The 25,591-nt window shown below is 39.8% G+C and overlaps 1 protein-coding gene across 1 annotated transcript in view; it reads right to left on the bottom strand.

Moving 5' to 3' along the window:
- Nucleotides 1–1,204: 1,204 nt before the first annotated feature.
- TACR3 (tachykinin receptor 3) overlaps nucleotides 1,205–25,591 on the bottom strand; it is a 147,266-nt gene continuing 122,879 nt past the window's right edge. Inside the window, exons 4-5 of the mRNA XM_066574887.1 lie at nucleotides 2,431–2,627; nucleotides 1,205–1,520 (exon numbers count right to left, since the gene is read on the bottom strand). Coding sequence (XP_066430984.1) covers nucleotides 1,205–1,520; nucleotides 2,431–2,627 — 513 coding nt within the window. The remainder of the gene's footprint in view (nucleotides 1,521–2,430; nucleotides 2,628–25,591) is intronic.

Below are 25,591 nucleotides of genomic sequence, written 5' to 3'. Positions count from 1 at the left end.
AAGTCTATAGTAGAAAACCCTCACACTATAATAATAAGGTAATATTCCAAACTGGAGATTGTTTTGAAAATAGTAAATGTAAATGGACATGAGAAGAAGAAAATTAGTTACAACAAAGAATAAATAATATATACAGTATATAGGAGAATAGCATTAATTTAGGTGATCAGAGAATAGGAAAATGATATACTGAGAAGCTGCAGGCAACAAAGTTATGATTTTGCGGATAAATCAGACTATAAAGTATGTTGCTGTAAACAATACCTGCAGGTAAGAGGCATTGAATCTGTTCTTCCCTGCAGTTTTCAGGTTTATTTTTGAACTAAACATATTCATGGAAACAGCTCGCCTATCAGAAGTACATAACATCTGCTGCTAGTAATATGTATAAGGGCACTGCATGGGCTGCTCGTTATTAGCCACTACAAAGTAATACCAAATAATTCAAGAAAAAGCTGATAGGCAATATTAGACCATTTAAAAGTCACTAAAGCATCCTACACGTTTCAAACACATTATGTCCTTACTCATGGCTCAGGACATAATGTATCTGAAATGCGTAGGAAGTGTAACTGACATTTAAATGGTCTATAAAGCCTTTTATTTTATCCATATTTTTGGTCCTGGACTTTTTTTCTGGAATTATTTGGTAATATTTTTGAACTCCCTGACAGTTTTAAATAGAGAATTAAATGGAAGAATGAATCATTCATAATGCATTTCTCCAATATAATAACTAAAACACTTATAGTATTATCCAATATATAGGCTGGTGTAACATTCCATTTCTCTGCCATTATCTTTTTTCCTAAAATATGTACTAGAATGTGTAACTTTCAGTGTCCAAATGCTATTAAAAAAAATAAAAATCACATGGTATGTCATTATTTGCACTGACAATGCACAAAACAGCACAAAGTACTACACAAGCCAACACTATGCCTTTACATTCACCTACTTATAACTTGATATGTTTAAATTGTGAGACGTAAGGGGCTCGCAAGGAGCCATTCTGTGTGTTTGAACAGCAGGCTAAATGCATGAAATTAGCACACCGCACTGATGTTTACAGCCATATTTTCTAGAATAAAATAGGAAAGTCTTTCTTTTTTCTTGTCATGCTTATTTCATTACTTGTTGAAAAACATTCGACTGAAAATAGACGTTTCGTTTCAGGATGTGATATTAGTGCCTGCTTTACAATTCATGAATAGCAATCTACTGATGTACAAGGTGAGCTAATGAAAATGGAATTTGTAGAGGCATCTGTAGAGTTTTTTCGGGAACAACCATTTAAAGTTGATTCACTAGAAGTAACTCTTTTCTTGTGAACAGACCTGGAAGTTTCACCATCATTTGGATCAAACACAACAGTCATGCTGGATTCCATTCTGGATACCGTGTATAGACTGCTCTGTCTTGTTGGGTTAAACCTGGTAGATTTGAGTTCTAGTTCATCATAACTTGATACTTCGATAAACGGACACCATCTGAATGCTCTTTTGAAACCAGCACGAAATCTGTAAATAAAGAAAGCCAAACATAAAGAACAAAAACGACATGGAGAGAACAAATACCTGAATTCATGATGATCTGTAATTTTGGGTGTATTCTATTCTGAAGACCAGAGAATTCCCTCATGATCTCAGTTCATTATAACCACATGGCTTCTACTATAAATGTTGCAGCTGTCATGTAGAAGTTAAAACTAGTGCAAACGTAGGCACATACACATAAATGTCTTTTACAGTTAGAGAACATGTAGTGTACAGCAGGACAGACTTGGTCTAGAGCTTTCACCAGGGGTCTAGCTATAGGGGTGCAGAGGTTGCAGTCACCCTTGGATCCTGGTGCATGAGCCTGGGCAACAAAGGCCCCTCTGCTTCTTAAGAAGACACTAGAAGTATAAATGGTTGATGGAGGGCCATTTATAAGGGCTAGAGACTTTACATTTCTTTCCTGGAGCTTGCAAAGAAGAAGTGAGCAGTCATCTGTATAAATGACTTTCTAATTTCACGCCTAGGTCACATTATGTAGATTGTAATCAAATGTGCTCATACATATCTCTAAAAATAAGGTTCCAATTATGATTGTGATCTCCAAACACGTGTGGGAAAGATGCAGTGATGTTCCACATATAACCCATCACTCAAAATGCAAAATAGTTTACCGTGTCACAGCTTATGATGGATATGCATCACATGAAACATATTATTTCAGATCATTGACTTTAAATGCTTCTAACACTAATTATAAGACAGAAATCACAGTCTGGAAATTTGCCAAAGAATTTTTTGCTCCCTACGGAGTAGCTCTTGCTGCCTTGTTAAACATTTAGAACAGCTGATTTACTTCTTGAAGGGTAATTGTCATATCAGGCTCGCTAATTGATAGATGTGGGCAAAAGGTCTTCCTGCTTTTTCTTCTTACCTTTTATTTAGACAGCAATATATTATGGGGTTGTACATTGTTGAGCTCATTGCCAGCCAAAAAATGGCCAAGTAGATTTGTTGGATGTATTTCCATCTTTCCACTTTGATATCGAGAGCAGTTACAATGAAAAATATATGATAGGGAAGCCAACAAATTGCAAAGGTCACCACCACCACAATCATCATTTTCACTACCTGCAAAATTAAAGAACAAGGCCAACATTAACAACTTATTCTACCAGAAATGTGCGAAAATGTAATTTATCATTACTGAACACCAAGCAGATATGGGAGGAGACAAAGATTAGATATTGGTAAAAAACTTTTTGACAGAGAGGGTGATCAATAAGTAGAAGAGGTTGCCACATAAGGTTGTGAGTTCTTCTTCAATAAAAAAAGTCTTCAAACAGAGGCTGGACAGACATCTGTCTTGGATGATTTAGTGAATCCTGCACTGAGCAGGGGGTTGGACCCGATGACCCTGGAGATCGCTTCCAACTCTACCTTTCTATGATACTATATATCCATCAGATAGTATAGTTGCATATTATAGAAATAGTTCAATGAGTGCCCATGATTTGTATAAATGACAGGTAAACGTAAGGGGATGATTATGAATACACAGTACACCGTTTAAGACACAAGTCCAACCTTTAACTCTTTCCATCTAAAGTGCTTTATTGTTTTTAAGTTGTCATTATTTCATCTCACCTTCAAAGAGCTATAACTTTTTTACCATCAGCATAGTCATATGAGGGTGTTTTTTGTGGGACAAGTTGCATTTTTTTAATGATACAATTTTGGAGTACATATGAGGGTTTTTTTAGCACTTTGAACGCTTTTTATTCATTTTTTTTGAGAGGTGGTTGATCAAAAAACAAAAATTCTAGAATTGTATATTAGAATCTACTGCTATAATTTTGTATTGCAGTATATTTTTTATTTAACAGTAGCTTATTAAGCATAATAGGTATAAACACATGATATCCTGGAAACTTTCATTAGACCCTGGTCTGCCATGACAACCCATCAGCACCCTGCATTTGCATTGTGAGGAGGCTGTTGTGCAACGGAGGGAACACATGGTTAATAGAGATGAGCGAACGTACTCGGTAAGGCCGATTTCGCAATCGAGCACCGCGATTTTCGAGTACTTCACTACTCGGGTGAAAAGATTCGGGGGCGCCGGGGGGCGTGGCGTGCTGGAGCGAGGGGTTGCAGCGTGGAACAGGGGGGAGCTCTCTCTCTCTCCCTCTCCCCCCCACTCCCCTCTGCAACCCCCCGCTCACCCACGGCGCCCCCCGAATCTTTTCACCTGAGTAGTGAAGTACTTGAAAATCGCGGTGCTTGATTGCGAAATCGGCCTTACCGAGTACGTTCGCTCATCTCTAATGGTTAATAGCTTTAATGCCATGGTCAGTATTGACTGTGGTATTTAAGTGGCTAAACTGTCATGATTGGAGCTAGCTCCAAATGCTGCTGCAGCCGCCATTTATAGAAAAGAATCGGCTCCCAAGCACAATAAATACAGCTTCTAAGGGTGGCTTTACACGAGCGTGTTTTTGTGCGCACATAGCTGCGTACATAGGTGCGCACATAGGTGCTCACCCCTGTACGTGCAAAAACACTTGTGTATGAAGGTCCGTACATTGCCTTCAATGGAGCCACAGCTGCTGCCAGCGACTCCATTGAAGGTAATGGTCGGCCGGCCCCCCAGAATTGTTTTTCAGGGAAGAGCTTTACATATAAGCCCTTTCCTAAAAAACAGAATTTTAGTGTAAAAAAAATAAGTGCTTACCTGTCCGCCGCTGCCGTGTCCCCGCGGGGATGGAGAACACATCTGCTGCATGTGGCAGATGTTTCCTTTATCCCCGCAAGGAAAAACAATTTCCTGTTGCACCTGCCATATTTGTGACAGATGCAGAAAAGGAAATTTTTATCCATGTGGGGAATAATGAATTCCCTATCACAGCTGTCACAAATGACAGCTGCGGTAGGGGATCCAGCTGCCGGCATCCTGTAATTGTTTTTCAGGGAAGGGCTTTAGGTATAAGCCCTTCCCTGAAAAACTAGGAAAAGTGGTGTTGAAAAAAAAAAAATCATACTCTCCTTCCTTCAGCTACCGCGACTCAGCCGCGTCTTCTCTGTGCCGTCCCTGGCTCTGTAATGCAGTTCTTTCAGCAGGCGGAGATTTAAAATCCCCCCTGCTGAAAGAGCTGCTTCTGATTGGCTGAGGTGCTCAGCCAATAGAAGCAGCTGTCTGTGATTGGCTGAGCACTTCAGCCAATCGCAGGCAGCTCTCGCTGAATGACTGACAGGTGAGAGCTGCCTGTAATTGGCTGAGTGCCTCAGCCAATTAGAAGCAGCTCTTTCTGCAAGCGGGGATTTTACAGGGCAGCATATTTAAGATTTTACAGAGCAGCATATATAAAGCCCTTCCCAGAAAAACAATTACAGGATGCCGACAGCTGGATCCCCTACTGCAGCTGTCATCTGTGACAGCTGTGGTAGTGAAATCTTTATTCCCCTCAGGGATGAAGAATTCCTTTGCTGCATCTATCACAAATGTGGCAGGTGCAGCAGAGAATTCTCTCTCCCTGCGGGAATAAAGGAAACATCTGCCGCATTCGGCAGATGTGTTCTCTAACCCCACGGGGACACGGCAGCAGCGGACATGTAAGTATTTTTTATTTTTTTACACTAAAATTCTTGTTTTTCAGGGAACAGCTTATATTTAAAACTCTTCCCTGATAAACAATTCAGGGGTGCAGGCAGACCGTTGTCTTCAGTGGAGCCGCCGACAGTAGACGCAGCTCCATTGAAGACAATGCATGCATTCCCTGTGGTGCACGCATGTCCAATTTTTGCAGGCATATGCCTGTAAAGCACGGACATGTGCACACACCATAGGGAATGCATTGGTTCTAATAGAAGTGTGTTTTTGTGTGTACGCATGTACGCACAAAAACACGCTCGTGTGAAGCCACCCTAAGTCCTTGGTTATAAAATGGTTACACATACTTCTGTGCCATATGGCATGTTAAATATGCATAAACAAAGCAAAAAATGAACTACACAGAGTAATGCACTTTACAACTTACTTAAATTTAAAGCAAGTACCCATGTTTAAACAACATTTGAAATAGGGACAGACATGTGCACACCTGCATGGGCCTTGTAAGCAATGCATCCCATTTTCTTTAAATAATAAAAAAGTACTTCCTTCCACTTTGCATACATTCATTAATTCTATGGTCTACTGCTGACTTGAAGTACACTAAAAAAAACTGTTGAAGCCTTTGTGAAGGAGCTAACAGTGTGATTTACAGCAAGCACTTCACTCTTTCCATTTGGCTGCTGGAGACTAAGGGCCCCCTACTGGTTAAATGGGTTATTCAAGGAGAGATTTTTTTTTCAAACACACTCAAAGTTATGGAATAACATAAAAGAAGCCGCACTCATCAACTTTGCTCCCTCACTGCTCATGTTTCCCCACAGGTCTTTACTTCCAAGTCCAAAGCAATGATGTCCTAAATTCGGGACATGGGACTGTCGCAGCTACTGGTAATCACCAGCCAAAGTGAACCAGTGATTGGCTGCAGGTGGTTACATATTCTTGGTGTCAATGGCTCACCTAGGTAGGTGACTAGACAGCATGGAAATTGAAGAAGTGGGAAAGTGGTTATTCTGGACCAGATTGAAAAAATATTTTCCTGCCCAAACTCATACTCTTTACGTTAGCGATGCACAGCAACAGCAGCATGGATTTTCCACTTTGGAGATATCTTATGTTATCAGCAATTTCCGAACAGACAGCTATTACCAAAACTAGATCAACCCAATGTTCATTATGCGAATATAAAATGTTTAAAAAAATTGTTCTAAACGTTTTAAGAATTGTCAAGCTGAGGATTCGGCTTGAACTGTTCACCGTCCACCGCTTGGTCTTCCACATTTTAGGGACAGGGCAGCAGTCAGACTGATGAGCACTTGATATGAACATCGCTTAGCAATGCTAGACTCTCCTTAGCGCCGCTGTTGGCTGCAGCACAACAGCGTCGCTAGACTTAAAATAGGACCTCAATGTATCAAACTCAAATTTTATGATTTTACTGCAGGGGTGAGGAGGTCACAAATCTAATGACACCAAAATCATCCACCAAAGGTCATGCAAAGGGGGTCAAAGTGTGGTGCAAGAAAAAGTCAGTAGAATTTTTTATATTAGATAATAGGTATAGCATAGGATTGCAGTAGTATCTCTGTATATTAGTACAGGTGCTGTCTATAACAACTTGTATTCTTTGGAGTGATGGCTCTTAGCTCTCTCCATCCAGAGAATACAGGCTTATGTAAATATTAGGCATATATTTGACTGGAACATTTGCAGAAATACATTAAGAATTTGTATTCACAACTGCTGCAATGCTCTATTACCCAAATCACTGCAGCTCATTTAACCCTAGGGTTCAGTGAAAAGTGTCCCTCCTTATGTTTTTTCTTGGCTCAATATATCCTGTGTTGTGCAAGATGGGCAGATATGAAAATAGCAAGATTTCAAGCAATGAGATGTCTATGGTATATGAGTCTATGTGTGACCGCCCAGTAGTTGTGATATGGACTGCAATCTGTCAAGAGTTTTGCTACCATGTTGTGATAACAGACTAATTTGTTTTGGAAAACTGAAGTCCCTAACTAAATACAAGGAAAGGCAAGAGTGGACACATCTATAGTGATAATGCACACTAAAGTCGGGCACTATAGAGGTACTGTTGCATTATGTCTCCACTGGAAGTATGGCTTGAGACATGAGTTTGGAAGCCACACTGGCAGGGAACGTGCAGGAATGCCCATGTAGTGATCAGCATGGCTTTAGGCTCTAAACTGGCCGAACCACTTGAGAACTGTCAGCCCGTCTCCCAGATGCTCTTAGTAGTGATCAGCATGGCTTTCAGCGCTATACTGGCTGAACCTCCTGAGGACTGTCAGCCCATCTCCCATGTGCTCTCAGTAGTGATCAGCATGCCTTTTGGCGTTATGCTGGCTGAACCTCTTGAGGACTGTCAGCCCGTCTCCCGGCTGCTGAGCTAGGAACTGGCTTCCTCTGTCGGCGGATTGCAGTAGCAGAGATATGTTGGCCGAACCTCCCAAGAACTGTCAGCCCATGTTCCAGCTCCTCAGCTGGGATCTGGCTTCCTCTGTCAACGGATTGCTTTGGTGGAGGTTGCACAAGATCGGCCTCTGGGGCTGTGCTTCTCCATTTGTCACCGCTGGCCGAGGAGAGGATAGCCGCTGCCTGCTGATTCAGCCCCGCTGATACAGTGGGAGGCCGGCTCCCGCTGTGGCCAATTCACCGCCGCAGGAGCTGTATGGCAAAGTAGGATGCCTGTAGCTGGCATCCTGTTGCCATGACAACCCACCGAGTATACAACAGAGGGAGCTCAGCTCGGTTAAGGTCTGTATCTGCCAGCATTCCCTTTGCCTCCAGCCAGACAACCCATGTCCCCACCCACATTTCTGATGGAGACATAATGCACCAGTACCCACTATAGGTATTATTTTTGATTAAAGTACACTTTACACATAGACCAAAGTGGATCGTCACTTTAGAAATGCTTAGCTTCCATGACAAATCTATTTTAAAGCATAAAACCCAGAAACACATATCAAAAATATGCAACTGAAATAAGATCTCTATTTCATCTTAGATTTGTTATCACACACTTTATTATATACTCTCTACTTTATTTTGCCAGTAATGCAAATTCCTGTTTTCTTTAGTTTGTTAATTTGAAGGACAGGGCTGCTGATAATAGAGGTCACAATATACGTGTTATCAAATGTAAAATTAATTTACACTAGAAACCACTGGAGAAAATATCATCTAGTCATGTATTAGAGGCTAATGCAGATCTTTCAGTAAAACTCTCTAGTCTGAGAAAAGGAGAACAATTTACTGCAGCTAAAGAAACATTTCCATTACTATGGCAGGAATTGATTTTTTTTGTCTTGCAAGATTGTATTCCCTACTGATGGAAGATGAATTGGATGGCTTCTTTACATGGTATTGTATTGCTAGGTATTATCAACAAATTAAGACATATGGAAGACTTGATCTATACTATATAATGTTGGCTTTAGGCATAATATGCCTGTAAGGTAAGCAATAGAGATGAGCGAGCACCAAAATGCTCGAGTGCTCGTTACTCGAGTTGAACTTTCAGTGATGCTTGAGAGTTCGTTTCGAGTAACGAACCCCATTGAAGTCAATGGGCGACTCGAGCATTTTTGTATATGACTGGTGCTCCGTTAAGGTTTTCATTTGTGAAAATCTTAGCAAATCACCAAAGTCATGTAAAAAACACAGAAATGGATAGGGCAGGCGAGGAGCAACATGCAGGGCTGCATTTCGGGCACCGAGGTCTCACTATTAAGCCACAATAGTGGCAAGAGTGAGACCCCCCCCCCCTACTGTCAGCATAACGATCGTTCTCCTCTACCAAAGCTGTAACAGCTGTGGCCGAGAAGAACGATGTTAGCCCATTAAATTCAATGGAGCCAGCAATACAGCCGGCTCCATTAAAAGCAATGCGCTGCCGGCGAGCGCGGGGTGAATTTTCGGGAAGAGCTTAAAAATATAAGCCCTTACCTGAAAATCATCCTAAAATGTGTAAAAAAAAAAAAAAAAAATTATGTCAGCATTAAGATCGTTCTCCTCTGCCACAGCTGTAACAGCTGTGGCAGAGAAGAACGATGTTAGCCCATTGAATTCAATGGAGCCGGCAATACAGCCGGCTCCATTGAAAGCAATGGGCTGCCAGCGAGTGCGGGATGAATTTTTGTGTCACAGTAAGGGTTCTGTTGTATCTCTAAAACGTAACTTTTAATCATTAAAAAAAATAAAAAGGAATTTGTATCTCAAATTCCTAAATTTTAGACACAAAAAAACAAAAACACTATATAAAAAACTGCACCCCTGTATTTTAGAAAGGGGAAAGCAGTGTGTAAATCACCAAGGAGACCGATCTCTTATACCAACGGTATCGGATTTTCTATCCCTATACCCAGTGGTATACGTCCTAGAGCTAGACATAATCTAGGTCGGCTCACTAAGAATGATGTTCCCATCTTGCTTAGATTGCTGCAGCTATTCAGTAAATGAGAGACATAAAAAATACCTCGCTTTTAGAGCAGGTGTATTGTTCCTCCCACAAGGAAATGCTGCCTTTGCTGTCAAGAAAAAAGCCGTAAGTGTGAGAGCATTCACGCTTTTTCGGCTATTTTCAAAGAGGTCAGAAGTATGGCTGACATATAAGTAACACTAAAGCTCAATACAATTTCTTGTGAGCTATGGTCAACAAAAACAAAAGTGCAGTACACCAAACTGCCAAATGACTTATTTCGTGGGTTCAACGCGTTTCCGCTACGGATGGCGTAGCCTCATCAGGAACCACCAAAAAAAAAAAAAATTTTATTTTATTTTATTTTTTTGAGAACAAAGAAAGTCAGCTTCTAGCTAATCGGTCAATCCCAAAAACGGTAAAGTTTAACCTCAAAAAATGAGGGAGATAGACGATCCTATCACTAGGCAAATCAAATGAATAAACCCAGTTTCCCCCAAAGTAAAGTTGCAGGAACAAAAATAACAAAGTAGCAGCACCAGCCTCTATGGTAGACTGACAGCTGTGGCAGAGAAGAACGATGTCCCTGCAGAATGATGTTAGCCCATTGAATTCAATGGAGCCGGCAATACAGCCAGCTCCATTGAAAGCAATGGGCTGCCAGCGAGTGCGGGATGAATTTTCGAGAAGAGCTTAAAAATATAAGCCCTTACCTGAAAAAGAAAGATTTTAGTGTAAAAAAGAATAAAAATGCAGGCATTCTCTTCAATGGAGCCGCTGCTGCTGCCGGAGACTCCATGGAAGACAATGGTCCGCTGGCACACCTAAATTCTTTTTCAGGGAAGGGCTTTACATGTAAGCCATTCCCTGGAAATGAATTAAAAGTGATTTAAAAAAAAAAAAAAATAGATACTCACCTCCCTTCAGCTGCCGGGGCACAGCCGCGTCTTCTCCTGCTGTTCACTGCACTGTGGTGCTGAACTGCTGTCATTCAGCTGAGAGCTGCGCTGAGCCAATCAGAGACAGCATTCACTCAACCATTCATAAATTCATGAATGGGTGTGAGTGAAAGCTGCCTCTGATTGGTCAGGCTGTGACCAATAAGAGGCAGCTCATTCAGCAGGCGGGGATTTTAAATCCCCGGCTGCTGAATACTACTTACAGCTGTTCAGAGCAGTTCAGGAGGACTGCCAGCTGGCCGCAGCTGAACTCCGTCTGCCGGGACCGGGTGAGTGTATATATATATTTTTTTATTTTTACACATTTCTGGATGAATTGCAGGGAAGGGCTTATATATTTAAGCCCTTCCCGAAAATTCATCCCGCGCTCGCCGGCAGCCCATTGCTTTCAATGGAGCCGGCTGTATTGCCGGCTCCATTGAATTCAATGGGCTAACATCGTTCTGCAGGGACAAGGTGAGTATATCTTTTTTTTTTATTTTTACACATTTCTGGATGATTTTCAGGTAAGGGCTTATATTTTTAAGCCCTTCCCGAAAATTCATCCCGCGCTAGCCGGCAGCCCATTGCTTTCAATGGAGCCGGCTGTATTGCCGACTCCATTGAATTCAATGGTCAGTGCTCGTTTAATCGAGACGAGCACCGCGTGGTGCTCGTCTCGAGTAACGAGCATCTCGAGCACCCTAATACTCGAACGAGCATCAAGCTCGGACGAGTATGCTCGCTCATCTCTAGTAAGCAATCATTTGGTCAACAGTTATTAGTTCTGATTCCCATCAAAATGCATGTTTGGCTCTGTTTTTGTTTATACAGTATATTATTTTCTTCACCGCAGGGACTTTTATAAGTAACTGCCAGACAAATGTAACTCTGCTTATCCCTGGGGAAAGATTGTCAACTCGGCAAATTGCAGTCCTGTTTTTTTTTACCAGGTGTTCCACGTTCTTTAGACATCTCATTTTCTAAAACGGATATGTAAGCAACCCGAAATGTCACTATTTCAGATTCAAGATATATTAACATATTATGTGAATACAACTTTATTTGCAAATAATCTGGCTAGTCACAAACCTATACTCTGCCTTCTTGTCAGTATGCAAACATTTCATAAAGTCTTATTCTCCTGCAAAGGAAGCGAACAGAGTGATGAACTAAGTGTGGTTTCACACCTGTGTTTGGGATTCCATTCAGGGAGCAGGTAAAGGGGAATCCCCATGACTGAATGGCTCCGTTTCTGGATGGAACTGAACAGCGCAGAATGGACCCCATGGACTGTAAGGGGGTCTGTCCGCTTTCCACCCAGTTGTTTGGCTTTTGGTTGAATGAAAAAGCACTGCATGCAGTGCTTTTTTCCCGGTATTATGAGCTGGATCTGTGATGGAAGCTTTGGCCGGTGGTTCTGATGCAGATGTGAGACTAGCCTTACATCACTCCCTCTATACTGGTGCAGTTTGTGGTTGCACAAGAAGGGAGCCATCTATAAACATTTTTGTGTGCTACTGTCTTTTATATACTCCCTGAATAAAATGTGTGAGATGTCCATTGAAGATTAAATAACTGATTAGCAAAACTGTAATTATCCTGTTAAATTTGCTTGTTTATTAACACAGGTATGGATTTGAGTCTGTGTTTTTTACATTTGGTAAAATATAGTTCTAGTTTTCTGAGTTCTATTGAATTCAGCCAATCACAGTGCATTGATACTATTAGCTTTGCCATGTTTTATTCATTTTCCAGCGGAATTTCTGTTTGTACAAGCACATCGCAGACCCACTCTGAAACACTATACAAGCTTTCTGCTTCAGTTGTTAGCCTGAGAGATAACATACAGGAATGACAGAGCTATCTTATCTTTAAACAGCATAAACCATTTTGAAGAAGAATGTGAATGAAGGCCTGTTAGCTGTGTGTGCTTTCCCGTCTGGACTTGCATATAGTACAAATGCTATGCCCAAACACTTTCCAGATTGATTTAGCTCATAGAAGTGCATTCAGCAGTAAATAAATCTATAGAAGCAGATATTCTACAAAATCGATACAATTACAAAAGTTCTCGTCACAAGTAGTTTGTTATTTGTACAAATTTTGTTCACTCACTGGCAACCTATTATTTAGACAGAAGAAACGGTTTGTATATTTAAAAGGAGAATACAAGCAAATATGATGCCTGTGGAGGCACCTGGACAAATCATTGTGTGTTTTTTGGGGTTTGTTATACAAAGCTTATAATTACCCTTTAATAAACCATATACACTCTTTTTAAAAAAAAAATCAAGCCCCTAGAAGGAGTTGTTGTTCTGCTGCAAAACTTGGCATGCAGTTACATCTCTGATTAGAGTTGTGGTTTGATTAGGTGAACAGTCTTGCCACCTGAGACCCTTGGCCTATAAAAAAAGGCTCTCAGGGGCCCTTTGTGTGTAGTTGACCTCTTTTTCTGCTTGTGTACAGCTTGTTGACCACTAGACACCTCTACGATGCAATCAAAGAGATGTTAACCCAGTTAACAGAGTTTGAGAGGAACACATTATTGGAATTATTAGGGGTGAGAAGCAGGATGGTCATATCGACAAATTGTCTGCCACTTGGGCCATTTTGACCAGTATGTTAGGAGATGTTAGGACCAGTGAATGCATAAAGACATGCACACAAGGCAATAGGGCTCAGGATGTCTTCGACAAACCACCACTAAAGAGGATCATTTGATCGATTGTCAAGCACGAGCAGATCCAACTGTTTTGTTGTCCACCATCCAGAGACAGTGGCACCATCATTACAGGCCTCTGTGTCTGTCAGAACCATTTCTAGGCACTTGGCTGAAGGACATTTGAATTCATGGCGCTCATTACATGTACTGCCTTTAACACCCACCTACCATCACTTCTGTTTGCAGTGGTGCCATGAATTATACAACTGTACTGCTACAGAGTGGAACCCAGTTGTCTTTAGTGATGAATCCAGGTTTAGTTTGGTCACTGACTAGGAGTGAGCTTCTAAATCCTGCCTTTGCTGTGAAGCAGAATACTGCCCCCACTGCTGATGTGATGGTCTGGGGGCCGTCACATACGGCAGCCAGTCAATCCTAGTAGTGGCATGAGGGACAATGACAGCTCAGTGATAAGTTTAGGAGATCCTGCAGCCACATGTGTTGCCTCTCATGGCAGGGCTTTCGAGAGTCAATTTCCAGCAGAAAAATGCTTGGCCACACACTGCAAAGGTGGCACAGGAATGCCTCCACAACATTGCCATACTTCTGTGGCCTGCCAGGTTGCCAGATTTATCACCAATAGATCATTTATGGAACCATCTGCGATGCCAACTTTGACAGCCTATGAGTTTGCACAATCTAGAGGCTCAGTTACAGCAAACCTGAACCGATATGCCGCAGGATACCATACAGAATCTGTATGCCTCCATGTCTGCCGTATCACATCTTGCATCCAAGCCAGAGGCAGTACAACACGGTTATAGAGCTTCTCTTCAAGGATTCTGTTTTCTGCAATAAATTATCCTTTTGCTCTAACAAAGGTAACCACTAAAGGTGCATTCACACCACAAAGATGATCACTCAAAAGATAGCTTTTGAGTGATCATTTTGCATAAACTACTACTTGGTACTAATGCCTATTAGTACCAATTAGTTGTGTGTGAGCCGCTGGGAGCTGTATTCAAGGAACAGACCACCCACTACCCTGAATACATTCCCTTCGTTCTGCCAGTGAGGCTGACAGTTGAGACAATGTAATCCGCTGTAATCAGCACTCCCGAGGCAGAAAACAGCCTGCGGTCCTGCTTATCAGCTGCTCTGCTGAACGATGGATTTCATGCAGGACTAAAATTCATTGTTCAGCAGAAAAGTGAAACATGGGCACATTTACACCAAAAAGATGGCTTTTGAGCGAATTTTGAGTGATAATCGCAGTGTCTAAATTGGTCTTTACTTATATCAACGTTACAAAAACACAAGAAAATTTCAACAACTCCTTCTAGGTGCTTGATTGTTTGACAATGAGTATAGATAAACCAAAATGAACAAAATGAGAAATTCAGCTGAACGATATCCTATATAGGCAAACCATCATTATTTCATATTACTATTAATAATGATAATAGTGAAACAATGTATTTTTTCTTTAAATATGATCACAGCGCTAAAGTACAACACAAATATGACATAATACAAGTATGATACCTAACTGTACAAAAGCAAAATGATTAGTTAAATGAATTGTTTTCATGTATGTCTTGTTGCGATCAATACTTTTATGTAGATATACAGAATATGTGAAACTTAACAGCTGCAGGGAACCAATTACATTTTGAAAGAAATCCTAATGAATACATTAATAAAGTTGTCTAATGTTTTCAGTTGTAGAGAAAACAAAACCCATTTATGCTTCAAATTATTAAATAATTTTACAATCTAACTAAATATTAATTAACATTGTGTAGTGTTAAATATAGTCTGTGATGTTTGGTAAATTTTGAGTACTGACTTAATTAGCAGAGCTTTAGCAGATGTTTTTTGCCCTTGGCATTTGTACTTTGTTCTTCAGTAGGGCAATGAAATAGGGAAATAACATTTCCTTTCGTTGAATAGGTTTTCCCATGACTTAAAATTGCTTTACAACCACTCTGTCCATCCTGGTTTCTGCTGTGGAGGACAAGTGACTGCTGCAGCCAATCACTGGTCACAGCAGTGACTTTCTACAGCCAGCAATTGGCCACAACAGTTACATGATCTGATGAGCAACAACTAATAAGAGCGTAGTGGTTGTGAAGCAATTTTAGGTCGTGGAAAATCTCTTTTAAGCAGCTTTGGGTTAAAAAGTGATTTTACAGTTTTATTATGATCACATTTTTTCAATTAAACTCCCCAGTTTACGTGCTACTGGTTTACTTTATAGACATTTTGACCATTACATTAATTAATGCTGCAAGTTCCAGCATTGCTGTTTAGTAAAAAACTACAGGTTTTATTTTCTTGCTAGATAGTAGATCGCAGTAGTAGCACTTTACCTTGTACCTTCCAGATCTAAGGGTATTCTGTCACCAGTTTAATAAAGTTTGACTCAGAGCTGAACTCTAAATAAAATAGGTGGCCATGCTGGCCTTTGCCCGCCTGCTGTATACAGAGTGGAAAAAGGATCAGGAAAGTAGAGGTGCGTAATGCACTGCCTTTACAGCTGACACTGTGCTGTATATATATATATATATATATATATATATATATATATATATATATATATATATGTGTGTGTGTGTGGTGGGGATACTTAATATTTTGTATGACAGTGGTGAGTGTGGGGGAGTAGGATACAGAGTGAACAGGCAACGATGCAGCCCAGGGGCATATGGAAGATGTAAAAAAGAAGGCGAGGAGGACTGTGAACAGGAAGTACTGACAACATCAAAGCACATTGAATGCTGCATAATGAAAAGAAGAGCAGAAAAAGCAGAGGAAAGGTAATGGATGGATTTACTATAGCACTGTTAGATGATTTATGACTATTTTGCAATTTGACTTAGGTCTCAGAATACCCCTTTAAATAGTGCATACTGTGATCAAAGAAATGGCACACAAAGTTATATAACAATAGATGTATAAAATAAATAAATACAATACAGCACCTAAACATTTAATATAGCCTTCAGTTAAAAATACGGATCAATTGTTTCCTACAGTATGCAGATAAATAGTGCTAACAGCGACCAAAAAGATGGTACATGCAGTGATAATTAACCCCTTAACGTTCCATGATGTACAGTAGGGTGGCCAAAAAACTGAACTATAAACTACAAAACAAGACTCCCTCTAATTTTTTTCATTTTAACAAACCTTTTCAGGTTCTTATGTCTACGACAAGGTTGCGCTCAAAGAACATGGATCTTCAGACTTTTTACTAATGATGAAAAAGAAAAGCAACACTTGCTTCAAGTCATGGAAGCAAATTGCAAGGCTGTTCCAACACGGATTACCAAGACGTCTGCTGTCCAGTCCTTAAGCACTGACTGACAAGTATTTATGTCATCATTTTGACTATTTTTATGTATTTGGAGGTATTTTTGGAGGAACAGCACAAATGTGTAGATTGTCAGGACACATGTCATTGTCAATACCTAATGTTTTTAAAGTATTGTGGTTCTTTTGCAAAAGTAAATTGTTAATATTAATGCTGTCATTCGTGTAACTGGAAAGCTTGTGCGTAAGCGCCATTTCTCATAATATACATCAGTTTTGAGCACCATCTTCCTGTTGGAATTTAAAGCTAAAACTTTTCCCTAACATTACTATTAGCACATCTAACAAATTGGGAAATTGTCTTGCTGTATAGCTGCCACTTTATTTTTTGCCATATCTGTATAGGACTCCCTAATGTACAGTGATGTCATGGAGGTTGGGGGTTTGTATGGAGGGGGATTGGGAGCCAATTCTCCTTCATACAATGCGGGTTCTGGCTGTTTCTAATAGCAGACAACTGCCCACCAGAGCTGCGCTCAGCACTCCCGCTGATCGCAGCTGTTAACCCTTTAAATGCCCCGATCAGAATTCGAGGGTCCCAAACGGCCTGCCACAATGAGATCACGGGGTGACATCCGGTTGCCTTCTGAAAGCCCTCGGGGCTGCCTTTGCAAATTGCCTATCAAGCAATGCATGTGGCGTGTCATGATAGATTGTCTGTCAAATCACAATATGATGTAATACTATGGTGTTACAGCATACTGGCAGGAGCTATAAAATTATCACAAGTTCATGTCCCCCATGGGGACTAAAAAAATGTAAACATCAGTTTTGAAAAGTTTTATTATTACAAAAAAGGTAATAAATGTTTTAAGAAAACCATATTCCCATATTTTTAATAAAAAACAATCTAATTAAAACTCCCCCAAAACATACGTATTTGGTACTGCTGCATCAAGTCCAATCCATTAAAGTAACATGTTATTTACCCAGTGAACGCTGCCAGAAAAAAAAACATAACATCAGAATGGCGCTTTTTTGCTCACCCCATCTCCAAAAAAAATGTTGTTATATCAATGTACCCCAAATTGGTACCAAGAGAAACTACAGAAGTCCCACAAAAAAATAAGCCCTCGCCCAACTACGCCAATGGAAAAATAAAAAGTTTTAGCTGTCAAATGATGTTGGCAGAAAATAATTTTTATTTTTTCCCAAAGATATTTAATTTTTTTAAAGTAATACAGCAAAAACCGATATAAATTAGGTATCCTCATAATCATACTGACCCACAGGTAAAGTTATCATATCAGTTTTGCTGCAGTGTGTACACCATAGAAACAAGACCCTCTCCCCCAAAGATGGTGGAATTTTGTCGTTTTCCATTTCACTCCAGTTAGAATTTTTAAAAAGTTTTTCAGTACATTATATGGTAAATTAAAAAGTACCATTGAAAAATACAACTTGTCCCGCAAAAAAGAAGCCCTCAGGCAACAACGTCGAGTTTAGATTTTTTAAAAGTGGTGAGTAAAAAACAAAAATGAAGAATAAGGGCTGCATCCTTGAGCGGTTAATGTATATAGTAAATAGTGTCATGCTGCGACTAGACGGTTTCATAAAGCAACCAGGTAAATAATGTATACAGTGGCAAAATACAGTGACCCATTAAATATTGTATTCAGCATCTGGATAAATTCCATCAAGGCGTACCTAGAAATCTAATTTTACTCAATGCCTCACAGCAATCTCTGCAGGCCTGTAGCCAATTCTTGTACGTGTTAAAAGTCCTCTGTGTCTATTGCTTTGTCCTGAGGTTTGCTTGTTAGTTGTTTTTATAGCGTCTTCTAAAAAGCTGTAATTTGTGGTGATACTGTATTTCTTGCCAGAAGTAATGCCGGCTATGAGCCAGCATAGCTCCAGATGTGTTCACAGTAAAATAATGAAAGAAAATAGAATTTGCATTTTTCTTGAACGGTTTCTTCATTAGACAACGAAAATATCAGTAATCATATAAGACATTTTTGAAATATTATTGAATTTGTAGCACTCCAGCAATATTACTCTATTTGTTTAAAATGCACATGAGTTTTCAAAAAGTTTACTAACATATACAATTTTTTCCCCACATCCTCTCATTTGCTGCTGTTTGCATCCTGTTTCATGTCTGCAAGTTATCAATTTTAGGTGGTCTGCCCCATTTATCTTTTACTCTGCTGTATGCAATTCACTTTCAAGGAGGAGATGTGCAGCAAGCCTAGTATTCTGTCAGTAGTTTACTGTTCTGCACTTCCTTGCCCTTATTTCCTATGCTGAATTACACAGTCCGTGGTCCAATCAACAGGGGGACAGTGTCTGAATAGCCACCATTCTGCTCTCTCAGGATGATTCATGTGTTCTGACTAGAGATGAGCGAGCGTACTCACTAAGGCAAACTACTCAAGCGAGTAGTGACTTATGCAAGTACCTGCCCGCTCGTCTCAAAAGATTCGGGTGCCGGCGGGGGGCAGGGAGGAATGGGGGGGGGGGAGATCTCTCTCTCACTTTCCCCCTTGCTCACTCCTGCAACTCACCGCTCTTTCCCCCGTCACCTGAATCTTTTGAGACGAGCGGGCAGGTACTCGCATAAGGCACTACTTGCTCGAGTAGTTTGCCTTAGCGAGTATGCTCACTCATCTCTAGTTCTGACCAAAAAGTGAGTAAACCCAAAGGCAAAAATTGTGGAGATTGTTATCAGTATCTGCAGATCTGTCAACCCCTAGACTCAGGGAACATGGCTCCCCCCCTCAGTGACAAGGAAACATCTCTGTGTCCTTGTTACTGTAGTATAAAAGCTCTGTACCTAACAACAGTCAGTGGATTGCAGAAAAGCTGGAAGGTAGATGCATGTAGCAGCCATTTCAACCGTGATTTACAGTGGTAAAGTAACAAACATTTTAATGTAAGTATATTGCAGAAATGAAGAGACTAACACAAGCTAGCAGATGAGCAGAAGTGGTCTAAAAAGTTAGTTCCCCTTTAAAGTAGCAATTATTTTTTGCATATATAATGTTAGCTCACCAGCAATATTCTAACATTATAATTTGTTTTATCTCAGTTTAATTACATCCATAAACTGTAACTTTTATTATGAACAGCTGCCGTATAATTCCATGCTGACTACCAGTCTCAAGCTTGCGCTACTAACTACACAGGATGTCAATCTCCTCTATGTGTGGAATATAAAGGTGAAGATTGAAGGATACTGATTGAACTGTCTGTGTGCAAGTACTCACCGAAAAGAACTTTACTGATAGTTAAAAATTAAACCTTTATTCATATATATTTTAAAAGAGCCGTATGCATATATACGTAACTAAATTCCCTAATAAAAGAATCCTTGTCCGTGATACACTTGAACAGATAATGGTGGTTATTGTAATTATTTATACAAATAGCCACAGTTTTCTTATACCCACATAGCCGAGGGTGTCAAAAATTGTGTGACCTGACACACTCTATTGTGCTAATAACACTGTAGCTGTCAATATTACTCTCTTACCTACGTCAAATAGTGAAACAAAGTTGTATAGTATAGACAGTGTGTTATAGTTGTTAGATAGCTTGTTCCATACGTGTTTTTCTGGAGTCAAACTTTTTTTTTCCAAAAAAATGGAGCTTTAATCAGATTATTCCATCTATCAATCCATCAACGCGTTTCTATGACACCGAACATACGTGTCATTTCATCAGGATGGAAATTATATCACGTTTGGCTTATTCTAGCCTTTCTATTATGTTTTGAGTTTTTAATTTGTCTATGCTCCAGTCCACATTAAGTGGAATATAGCTTACTACATTCGGGTTCGTCTTGATGTTAAGACTCTATTAGGACTATGAACCCCGAGATCACATTTATTTACACAGTCCGTACTGGTAGAGACAGACCAAAATTAAGTGTATCAGCTTACAATAACTGCCCGGTGTCCAATCAAAACTGCCTGCAGGTTGTGCCAGCTGATCACTTATTTCTCCTCATCAGACCCACATTTACGGGGTATGCACGGACACTCAGTCAATCTTGCTAACACTGTCTGTACTGATAAAGACAGACAACAAATAAGTGTATCAGCCTATGCTTAGTAGCAGGCATCAAGTTGAGAGTACCTGCAGGCTCATTAGGCTGAACACTAATCTGTCTTCATTAAAGCCCACATTTCCAGGGCATGCAGAAACCAAAAGCCCACATTTATGGGGCATATAAAGTCAAAAAAGCCCACATTTACGGGGCATACAAAGCCAGGAAGCCCACATTTACGGGGCATACAAGTCCAAAAGCCCTCATTTACGGGGCATGTAAGAGAGTTAATACTCTAACGCAACATAGGCATAGATTACAGCCACGCTGGCCGTGATGTTTGCATAGAAGCCACCCTGGCCGCAATGAGACAGTGTGCAAGTACAACTGGACATCCAAAGATGGAATGGGTAGTATGGCAGAATATAGTATATTGGGCAACCAGCTGCTGGAGTTAAGAGCTCCTTTCATCAGGTCCATTCATTAGACCAAAGAGAAATAGGCTGGTACTACTTCATAAGCAAAATACATGCTGGACATCAAGCACCATTATACAGAAAGACTAACAAATAAAAGATGTGCTATAACTGCCAATAGTATAAATAGCAATCTTTATTAGTACATGACTACATATGCACACAAGTTAAAAACAATACGTGTGTAACAGAAATATCCTGAGTTCACACCATATGGGTGGCCACGTGTGTCATAGTTCTGGACGAAAGTGACAGTGAAGAAAGTAGCCATGTATGAATAAACAATAAATGAATAAATAATAAAGTGAATTGCAATAGATATAACCACAAATACAAAATTGCATTTATTGATAATATCAAATAAAAGATGCTTACTGCAGCATATACTTATATCCATTGACAAAAAATGGCATAAGTATTATTTTAAAGTTAAAATAGCGCTAGTCGTTGTTGCATACATGCTCGTATAAAAATAACATCATGTGGTAATGCTGAGCACGACAAGTTTATAAAAAATGTTGCTCTTGAACTTTGACTATTGGCACTTAATGCATGCAAAATAGTATGTCAATTTTAAATCTCATTATCTCATCCTATATAGAATAGTGTCTGCTATCACTACCATGTGCAGGCTTCAAAGTCAACCCAGAGTAATTACAATGTGTAACTTAGTGCAAGTGTTTCTTACTAGACCAAGTAGAGACTGGTACAAATGTGTGTATATATATATATATATATATATATACATATATATATATATATATATATACACTACCGTTCAAAAGTTTGGGGTCACCCAAACAATTTTGTGTTTTCCATGAAAAGTCACACTTATTCACCACCATGCGTTGTGAAATGAATAGAAAATAGAGCCAAGACATTGACAAGGTTAGAAATAATGATTTGTATTTGAAATAACATTGTTTTTACATCAAACTTTGCTTTCGTCAAAGAATCCTCCTTTTGCAGCAATTACAGCATTGCACACCTTTGACATTCTAGCTGTTAATTTGTTGAGGTAAGCTTGTGAAATTGCACCCCACGCTTCTAGAAGCATCTCCCACAAGTTGGATTGGTTGGATGGGCACTTCTGGCGTACCATACGGTCAAGCTGCTCCCACAACAGCTCAATGGGGTTCAGATCTGGTGACTGTGCTGGCCACTCCATTACCAATAGAATACCAGCTGCCTGCTTCTGCTGTAAATAGTTCTTGCACAATTTGGAGGTGTGTTTAGGGTCATTGTCCTGTTGTAGGATGAAATTGGTTCCAATCAAGCGCTGTCCACTGGGTATGGCATGGCGTTGCAAAATGGAGTGATAGCCTTCCTTATTCAGAATCCCTTTTACCCTGTACAAATCTCCCACCTTACCAGCACCAAAGCAACCCCAGACCATCACATTACCTCCACCATGCTTAACAGATGGCGTCAGGCATTCTTCCAGCATCTTTTCATTTGTTCTGCATCTCACAAACGTTCTTCTTTGTGATCCAAACACCTCAAACTTGGATTCATCCGTCCACAACACTTTTTTCCAGTCTTCCTCTGTCCAATGTCTGTGTTCTTTTGCCCATCTTAATCTTTTTCATTTATTGGCCAGTCTCAGATATGGCTTTTTCTTTGCCACTCTGCCCTGAAGCCCAAAATCCCGCAGCCGCCTCTTCACTGTAGATGCTGACACTGGTGTTTTGCGGGTACTATTTAATGAAGATGCCAGTTGGGTACCTGTGAGGCGTCTGTTTCTCAAACTAGAGACTCTAATGTGCTTATCTTCTTGCTTAGTTGTGCAACGCGGCCTCCCACTTTTTTTTCTACTCTGGTTAGAGCCTGTTTGTGCTGTCCTCTGAAGGGAGTAGTACACACCGTTGTAGGAAATCTTCAATTTCTTAGCAATTTCTCGCATGGAATAGCCTTCATTTCTAAGAACAAAAATAGACTGTCGAGTTTCAGATGAAAGTTCTCTTTTTCTGGCCATTTTGAGCGTTTAATTGACCCCACAAATGTGATGCTCCAGAAACTCAATCTGCTCACAGGAAGGTCAGTTTTGTAGCTTCTGTAACGAGCTAGACTGTTTTCAGATGTGTGAACATGATTGCACAAGGGTTTTCTAATCATCAATTAGCCTTCTGAGCCAATGAGCAAACACATTGTACCATTAGAACACTGGAGTGATAGTTGCTGGAAATGGGCCTCTATTCACCTTTGTAGATTTTGCACAAAAAAACAGGCATTTGCAGCTAGAATAGTCATTTACCACATTAGCAATGCATAGAGTGCATTTGTTTAAAGTTAGGACTAGTTTAAAGTTATCTTCATTGAAAAGTACAGTGCTTTTCCTTCAAAAATAAGGACATTTCAATGTGACCACAAACTTTTGAACGGTAGTGTATATATATATATATATATGTCTATCACATGGTACCAATTTATATATGTACCTATCACATGCAATACAGCCAATTTAGCCCCAGTCTGGGTGGTTATGTCTTATAACCTCTCAATGTACAGCAATTATGTTTTCACAATGCATTTGCATGATGGAATCACATTCATTTATAATGTCTGTGAATGTGCAAACATTTATGAGTTCAAACATCAAGCTCCGTTCACTCAGCATCAAGGCATCAACTAGTGTGGCACATAATACAGGCATACAATGCCAATCAGGTCTAGGAAACAATCACTATGAGGAATCCAGTATATCTAGCACCTGTAGGAGAGAAAATACAAAAAAAAGCTATATGCGGTCACGTGGCAGGAGGAGCAGGGCGAGCAGCACAAATACCTAAGCAAACAAAGCTTACATGAAGGCCCACACGTCAATGTGATAGCCCTCTAGAAAATATTTGCATAGGGAGACAAGCTAGAAAGAATAATAAATATTAGCTAGAATTACATATTTCTTATCAGCCAAAAAAAAAGTTTGGAACCAAAATCAAACATGGTTTGTAGATAAGTGAAGTAAATATGCAGGTTAAAAACCTACAATAGAGGTTTAGCTCATTTCCTCAGTTGAATGAGTCCTCAGCGTCTCCATCATAAATATCATCTGGATCCACAAAAGGGAAATACACCTCTAGAATACTCCTATCAATCTTCCAAAATACCTTGGAAGATTACCTAATTTAGAATGATTAGCAAGAAGATATGGATGTGAGAATTCAATGAAAAAAAGTTAGTATCATTTAGATTGACTTATAAAGTCGGCGAAGAGTAGTTCCTCATTCAAAACCCCAGCTGCAAGACTATTAAGCTTATGCATTCATCTTGACTGGCACTGTAGGAGCCGCGGAACAACATTCCCTCCTCAGGTATTAATTACTATATTCTCCACTCCGATCTACTCCCTATATGCTTTTGTAAACAATGGAAGGCAGCCGTGCTCTTATTTTTGCCTTAGTTGAACTCACATTGAGCAAGACTGATGGTAGAGAGATGTTGCTGAATGCGTTTTTCGTTGTTGCTTTGACATTTGCCCGACATACAGTCTAGAACAGGAACAAGCCAAAACCTAAACCAGAATTGATGTGTTTTCTCTCCTTACGATCATAAAAAAAATAATAAAATATTTACAATATAGTCTATGTACCCAAAAATACCTTGTGGGTTCTATGATTAACCTGGTTTAGAAAAATATAACTGTTAATTGTGAACTCACAGCTACTGTATTCTCAACATGCATATAATCCCTTAAACTAACAGCTCCTTTGGAGTTGGCTAGCGGAGTGCTGAAAAAGGCTTTTACATAAGTGATCTTTTAAATTTATCGCTTTTCTTGCCACTACAGAAGGTTTAGTAAATATTTATTGTGATAAACTGGGATCTAATAGAAGAATGTGCCAGTTTTGGTCAGTACCTGAAAAATATATAATTACATTCAGTATTAAAAGTAGTTACAAGATGCACCATTTGATTAGTATAGCGTGTTCATGGAATCAGTGTATTGGCCTCCCTTGTGGGGAAGGTACTAGGTTCTTCTAAGGCACAGAATTATTCTATATGTATTCCATCACATATATGTTTTGGATGGAAGCTAGTGTAATGCAGGAGACTTTCGGTGTTAGTTTTGTTTCTTTGTAGAGTGGTAGCCAATCCATTATCCTTGGGATATATAGTAAGATTGAGAAAATCCAGAGAGGTGGTGGACATCTGCCAAGTTAAAAAGATACATCAAGGATTGTCATTTAACTTGTTAATGAATGCTACACATCCCTCCTCCATTCCCCTGTAGAACAGCAGGATGTCATCAATGTAGTGGAGCCATCACACCGCATACCTACAGTAGGAGCGTGATAGGTACACGTGTCTATCAAATTTTTTTTAAAGCTTTCTGTAGGATCCAAGGGGAGGATCATATAAAATTGAGCATTACCCAATTGTCTCCTGGCTTTCTGAACATATTGATCCACTGGCCCTTTATTTGCTTCCTTTATAACGAATTCTTGTCAGTCATTTTCAGGTATCATATTAATCACAGATGATTGGTCATAGAGGAGTTTAAAGGCTAAGTGTCTGCAAAAGAGGTACACATCCTTAACCCCTTAAGGACATGACCTATTTTGGCGTTGAGGACCAAAGGATTTTTGGTATTTTTTC

Source organism: Eleutherodactylus coqui, chromosome 7 (genome assembly GCF_035609145.1).
Source record: "Eleutherodactylus coqui strain aEleCoq1 chromosome 7, aEleCoq1.hap1, whole genome shotgun sequence".
In the NCBI taxonomy this organism is placed as follows: Eukaryota; Metazoa; Chordata; class Amphibia; order Anura; family Eleutherodactylidae; genus Eleutherodactylus; species Eleutherodactylus coqui.
The sequence above is the reverse complement of the archived record's forward strand: the minus strand, read 5'-3'. Positions and strand labels throughout refer to the sequence as shown.